This window comes from Molothrus aeneus, chromosome 21, assembly GCF_037042795.1.
Source record: "Molothrus aeneus isolate 106 chromosome 21, BPBGC_Maene_1.0, whole genome shotgun sequence".
NCBI lineage: Eukaryota > Metazoa > Chordata > Aves > Passeriformes > Icteridae > Molothrus > Molothrus aeneus.
Window position 1 is genome coordinate 2,340,716 of NC_089666.1, and position 6,374 is coordinate 2,347,089.

Below are 6,374 nucleotides of genomic sequence, written 5' to 3' on the forward strand. Positions count from 1 at the left end.
TGCTCTGCCCATGGATTTTGCTGGAAAAAACCACCTTTATTTTCTGAGATTTATAACCCCTGGAGGCCCCTCACAGTGTGGCCCAGCTGCCAGCAACGACGGGACATCCATCAGCAGCCTGCAATCCCACTGGGACCAGAGGACAAACCCCAGCAGTGCTGCAACCTCGCAGAGTCCCCCCAAAAAGCAGGGGCAACACAAGCCTTCCCCCGACCTCCTCCATCCCACGGGATGGCGTTGGACACTGTCCAGGAGCCCTTTTTGGGGTTGGACGCCTTCCAGGAGCCCTTTTTGGGGTTGGACGCCGTCCAGGAGCCCTTTTTTCCTTAGTCCCCACGGGGGATCTGTGGTGGGGGATTCTGGGGTGCCCAGCGACGCCACCCTGAGTTTCTGCTGTCCGGTTCCACCCCGCGGCTCATCGGGACGTCTCCCCCGATCCGGATCCTGCCAGACGATCCAGGCGAGGCTGCTGGGCAAAATCCTGTGCGGGACGGGAGAGAGGAGCCCAAAGGCCTCTCAGGGTGGCCCCGGGGCTGCCCCCAGCCCTCACCCCGCGTGGCACGGGGGTGTCCCCAGCCCTCACCCCGCGTGGCACGGGGGTGTCCCCCTCTCACCTGCCTGCAGCAGGACTCCAGCAGCACTCCGGAGTGCAGCAGGCACCAGAGCTCCCCCAGCAGCGACACGAAGACGTGCAGGATGTCGGTCCATCGGCCCACGGTGAGGAGGAGGATGAAGAGGCCGCCCATCCGCATCACCACGGTCCGGAACGCCGCCCCCCTGCCCGTGCTGTGCCGGGACTCCTCTGCGAGGACACAGCATTGGGGGACACTGGGACCCCCGCAGCCCCAGCACGGGGACACCAAGCATGCGGTGGCTTCACGTATAGTCCATGTAGCCCCCATACACCCCCAGTACATCCCATGTACCCCCTATACAGACCCACAAGCACCCCAGGTACCCCCAGGACATCCCATGTACCCTCTGTGTACACCTGGGATATACATACACACCCCCTACAGACCCCCAGGACACCCCATATGGCCCATATACACCCCCAGAATGTACCATATACCCCCTACAGACACCCAGGACATCCCATATACCCCTATATATCCCCAGAATGTACCATATAGCCCCTTACAGACCCCCCAGGACACCCCACATACCCCTATACACCCCCAGAATGTACCACATATACCACCTGTACAGCCTCAGGACACCCCTGCACACCCCATATACTCTGCATACACCCCCAGGACCCCCCCATCTGCCCCTATACAGCCCCAGGTGGCCCTGAGTGGCCCCCCACACCCTGAGTACATCCCACACACCCCCCATTGCACTCCCAACACACCGCACACGCCCCCCAGAGCCCCCCGAGCTGGGGCATCCCCACCCACCCTGCATGTAGACGACCAGCAGGGTGTAGCAGATGCTCAGCGGGGTCCAGAAGCGCACGGCCTCGCCCGTGGAGAGGAAATCGCGGTTGATGAGCTCCACGGCGGCCAGGTCGGCCACGGCGAAGGTGACGGCCAGGGCGTTGCGCAGCAGGCGCGGGATGCCGTGCCCCGCGGCCAGCAGCAGGATGCAGACGCCGCAGTAGCGCTGCCGGCTGTGCAGCTCGTACAGGGCGCAGACGTGGCGGGCCAGGCGCCGGGCGTGCAGCGCCAGCAGCCCCGCCAGCCCCGCCGCCAGCGCCAGGTTCCAGCTGCGGTGCGGAGCCCCCTCCAGCAGGAAGCTGAGGCCGCAGGACACCCCGCAACCCAGAGAGTACTGGCACAGCAGGTAGAGCTGGCTGCTGTGGGCGCCCTGCAGAGCAGAGAGGGGGGTCATGGAATCATGGAATGGGTGAGGCTGGAAAAGACCTCCAAGATAAAGAGCCCAACCGTTCCCCCAGCACTGCCGAGTTCACCTCTAATCGTGTCCCCAAGTGCCTCATCCAAACACTTGTTGAACCCTTCCCAGGCCATGACTCCAGCACTGCCCTAGGTAGCCTATGCCAGTGCCTGAGCACCCTTCCCATGAAGGATTTTTCCCAATATCCAATCTAAACCTTCCCTGGCTCAGCCTGAAACCGTTCCCTCTCCTCCTGTCCCTGTTTCTTGGGAGCAGAGCCCGACGCCCTCAGCTGTCCCCTCCTGTCGGGGAGTTGTGCAGAGCCAAAAGGGCCCCCTGAGCCTCCTTTTCTCCAGGCTGAGCCCTTTTCTCAGCTCCTCAGCCCCTCCTGGTGCTCCAGCCCCTTTCCCCAGCTCTGTTTCCATCTCTGGATACGCTCCAGCCCCTCAGTTCCTCGCCATGGAGGTCCCAGAACTGGAGGTGTCCCAGCAGTGCCAGCACAGGGGACAGGCACTGCCCTGGGGACCAGCCAGGGGCCATTGGCCTCTTGCCCACCTGGGGACACCCGGCTGAGGTGCAGAGGGACCCATGGCCCCCTGCACCCACAGCCCCTCCACCCCCCGTGGGTGCTGAACCAGCCCCCAGTTTCCAGCTCTATCCACACCGTACCCCACGGTGCCTCAGTTTCCCCCATGCTGTCTCACCTTGAGGGAGAGGATGGTGGAGACGGCGCGCAGGGAGAACTCCAGCACCACCAGGGCAGCCACACGGGAGCCCACCAGGGCCAGGACAGCCGTCAGCACCAGCACCTGCAGCGGCTCCAGCAGCGGCCGCCGCGCCGCCATCGCCTCCTTCTCCGCCTGCCTCTCGGGGTTACTGGGGACAGCAGGGGGGACACTGGGACCCCCGCAGCCCCAGCACGGGGACACCAAGCATGCGGTGGCTTCATGTATATGTAGCCCCTGTACACCCCCAGTACATCCCATGTACCCCCAATACAGACCCAGAGCACCCAGGTACCCCCAGGACATTCCATGTACACCTCAGTACCCTCTGTGTACACCCGGGATATATACACACACCCCCTACAGACCCCCAGGACACCCCACATACCCCTGTTCACCCTCAGAATGTACCATATACCCCGTTACAGACACCCAGGACACCCCATATGGGCCCCATACGCCAAAATGGGGTGACAAGCCTTAGTGACATCTCCCTCTGTGCTGCGCAGCAGAGGCTGCAGTCCCTGCCCTGCACCCCTCAGTGCCAAGAGCCACGGCCCAACAGCAGATCCCAAAATCAGATCCCCAAAAACAACCTTCCCCCCCCAGAGGGGACAAAGGGCTGGCGCTTACTTTGCACACTGGATGTAGAGATAAACCTTCAGGAGGCTGCAGAGCACCGAGACGGCGCAGGCACCCACCAGCCCTGCGGGGAAAGGCAGCAGTGGGTCACTGGTGTCCCTGGGCTGTCCCCAGGCCACGCTCGGGGATCTCACCTTGCAGGAGCGCATCCAGCAGTGCCCAGCCCCACGCCAGCCCGGGCAGCGCCGGGAGCCAGGACCCCAGGGAAAACATTTTCTATGGAGAGGAGCCACAGCAGAGCCAGGCCCCGGCTCCAAGGTCCGCGGGGTGGAGGCGGGGAGTGGCTCCTCCCGGCTGGTAAATCATTACTGGGGCAAGCCAGGGCAGCTGGAGCTCCGGCCAGACGGGATGAGCTCCAGCTGCCCCGTGGAGGTGAAAATTAGGAGAAGAGGGATGTGATGCACATGGAGGGGCTCAAGGACAACCAGCACCTGTAACCTCCCCTCACGCCGGCACTGCCATTCTCCTCTCCACCCTGAGGCATCGCAGCATTTCAGGTCCCGCCCCCCCCCCCCCCATCTGTACCACCCCAAAGACCCCAAGACAACACCAAAAATAGAAAAACCTCTTTATTAACATCGGTGGTGGTGGCAGGAGTCTGTCCTACAGCCCTGGGGGCTGCTAGTGCTGAACCATGTTCCTGAGCTTGTCCCAAAAGAAGAGGCTGAGGACGGTGTGGGGGCCGAGGCGGAGGTAGACGGCGCCGATGCCCTTGTACAAGCCCAGCAGCCCCTCTTTGCTGGAGATTTGCAGGATACAATCCAAAAAACCTCGGTAGAGCTTGCCCTGGGGAGAGAGGAGCCAGCTCTGCCCCCCTGCCGGATGGGAAAAGCCGCGTGTGCCCCGTGCCGTATCCGGGATGGCCTTACCGTGCCGTCGGCGTCCACCGGCTGGTTGTAGAGACGCGTGCTGATCACGTCAAAAGGTGTCATTGTCACAGCCACAGCCACACCACTCACCATGCCCCCCGCCAGCACCGCCGCCCAGCTGCCCTTCCTGAACCACTGCGGGAAGCGCCGGCATCAGCTCTTCCCAACAATGAGAGGGAGCACGGGGGCCGCTGGCGGCCGGATCCGCACACGTCCCGCTCACCTGGCGCTCGCAGACCCAGTCCTTGGCCGAGGCGAAGGTGGCGAGCTGCACGGCCGAGCCCACGGCCACGCGGGGCACGGCGCCCGTCACGCCCCGCCACAGCCCCACCACCCCGTGCTGCTGGTAGATGCTCTTGAAAGCGCCGGAGATGCTCTGGGGAAGAGAGGAAATTGGGGAAAACGGGAATGGTGCATCCCACCTGGCAAAATATCCCACCCCACAGGAAGCCACTATTGGCTTTGGAGAGATCTCAGGGGGTCTGGGTTCTCCGGATTCGGTATCGCAGCCCCACGTGCCTGTCACACCCCCTCTGTTCTCGCACTGTTATTTTTAGCATCATTACAGGGCCAAGCAGCCAAACAACAGCTTTAAATTCCTGCTGACCAAAATAGCACGGTCCCCGCTGGGGCCCGGAGCGTGCACGGACAAGGTGCCACCGAACCCTCTGTGTCCCCCCACCCCAACCCTGTCCCCACTCACCTCATGGTTGTGCTGGTGGCCCACGGCCATGGCCGAGAGTGTCTGGGCTTGGAGGTGGGTCTTGACCTTGGGGGGGACAATGCCAGGTGACAAACCCCTCCAATGGCCCCGCTGGGACCGGCTGTGGTCCCCTCATTTTCTTGGCAGATTTTGAGGGGAAGTTTCAGCCCCTCAGACAGACGTGGGGGACACAGCTGAGTAGCTAAGTGGTAACTCCAGACTTTGAATCCCATTCCTTTTACCCCTCTCTCCCAGGGCAAAGGGACCCTGCAAACACCCACTGCTGGAGCTCTGCAGCCCCAAAAAACTGCGTAAACCCTCTAAAATGGGGGGGGGGGGGAACCCCCACAATTTCTTTTGGGGTCATTTCCTTAGGAGGGAGTTATCTGCTGGTTTCCTGAGGGGGATTTGGGGGACAAAGCAAGGGGAGAGCATGCACAGCGCAGCCCCACATTTTGGGGTGGGGGGGGATGAAGCGAAGCGGGGGAAGAGAGAATGCACCAAGCCAGTGTTTATAGGATGCAGCCAAGATGCCGAACGTTTTGGGGAGGTCCCCAAAACACCCCCCTCCACACCCCACGGCCTTTGGGACGGAGCAGCACTCACCAGGTACGCGGGGCTGCCCACGATGGCTCCCACCGCCCCGGCCACGGCCCCGGCGGCCACGGTCCCGCCGGGATACCCGGTCCAGCCGGCGTCCTCGGCGTGGGAATAGCAGTAGAAGCGGACGCCGTTCATGAGCCCCTGGTAGAGCAGCCCGGCCGCCAGCCCCTTCTGCAGCCCCCGCAGCCCGTCCGCCCGGCACACGGCCACGGCCGCCCGCAGCACCCCGCGGTAGGGCCGGGGGTACGTGCCCGGGGGCTGCAGCTCGCCCTGCAGCTGCAGCCGCGTCTTCACCACCTCCAGCGGGTTGGTGAGGAAGCAGGCCAGGCAGCCGGCCGTGGCCCCCAGCACCAGGTCGGTGGCCGGGGGCACCCCCCCGGCCGGGGGGGGGCTGTTTTGGGGGGGGTACTGGAATTCCTGCAGGGAATCGGGAGGGCGGGGGGCGAGGGTCCCCGCCGCCATCCGGCACCTGCCCGCGGGGGTGGCCCCAGGCTCCACCTCCCCGAACAACCGCAGGGAAAAAAATCCAGGGGGAGCGAGAGCGAGCGAGCGCCGCCTCCTGCAAACCAACCCCCCCAATCCAGCCCCCAATTTGGGGAAGGGATGTGGGGCAAAGGTCGGGCTGGGGGTGCGTGTCCGGCCCCCCTCGACACCGGCGCGCCCCCGGCAGCCGCGTCCAGCCGGGCCCGGTCTCACGTGATGGTGCTGCCCCGGCGCAAATAGGGAAAAGCAGGCAAAAAAAAGGGCGGTAACATTGAAATAGAAACGGAGGGAGAGGAGTTTTGGGGGCGCACGCAGTCACACCCCCGCCCCAGCCAGCCTGGGGAGGAGGATGAGGACTGGAAAACTCGCTGCGCTTGTGGCCGCGGCGCGGGGGGCCTTGCAGAGGGTCTCACCCGCCTCTCCCGGGAAGAAACTGGAGCTTCCCGCGGAAAAACGCTGCGGGGCGTGGGGATGTCGGTGTCCCGCCCCCCGCCGTGGATTCCTAATTTTGGG

At 64.0% G+C, this 6,374-nt stretch overlaps 2 protein-coding genes across 9 annotated transcripts; both read right to left on the bottom strand.

Annotated features, from left to right (window-relative positions):
* Positions 1–15: 15 nt before the first annotated feature.
* On the bottom strand, positions 16–3,508 carry TMEM82 (transmembrane protein 82). Of its 2 annotated transcripts, XM_066563858.1 has the most exons (6): positions 3,338–3,508; positions 3,195–3,267; positions 2,541–2,712; positions 1,401–1,809; positions 615–802; positions 16–481 (listed from the first exon to the last, which is right to left on the bottom strand). In XM_066563858.1, the coding sequence occupies exons 1-6, from the start codon at positions 3,414–3,416 to the stop codon at positions 416–418; spliced, it is 987 nt and encodes a 328-aa protein (XP_066419955.1). In that variant the 5' UTR covers positions 3,417–3,508; the 3' UTR covers positions 16–415. The 2 variants fall into 2 exon arrangements, with proteins under 2 accessions (XP_066419955.1, XP_066419954.1); XM_066563857.1 differs by having other exon boundaries at positions 3,195–3,455.
* On the bottom strand, positions 3,213–6,163 carry SLC25A34 (solute carrier family 25 member 34). 7 transcript variants are annotated; one of them, XR_010784854.1, is made up of 6 exons: positions 5,382–6,133; positions 4,776–4,841; positions 4,296–4,448; positions 4,073–4,207; positions 3,769–3,989; positions 3,213–3,267 (listed from the first exon to the last, which is right to left on the bottom strand). XR_010784854.1 is itself a non-coding variant. In XM_066563852.1 (5 exons), the coding sequence occupies exons 1-4, from the start codon at positions 5,838–5,840 to the stop codon at positions 3,776–3,778; spliced, it is 1,110 nt and encodes a 369-aa protein (XP_066419949.1). In that variant the 5' UTR covers positions 5,841–6,152; the 3' UTR covers positions 3,462–3,562; positions 3,769–3,775. The 7 variants fall into 7 exon arrangements, 5 of the variants coding, with proteins under 5 accessions (XP_066419949.1, XP_066419951.1, XP_066419953.1 ...); XR_010784853.1 differs by lacking the exon at positions 3,213–3,267 and adding an exon at positions 3,462–3,562; XM_066563852.1 differs by lacking the exon at positions 3,213–3,267 and adding an exon at positions 3,462–3,562 and having other exon boundaries at positions 3,769–4,207; positions 5,382–6,152.
* Between the last annotated feature and the right edge of the window lie 211 nt (positions 6,164–6,374).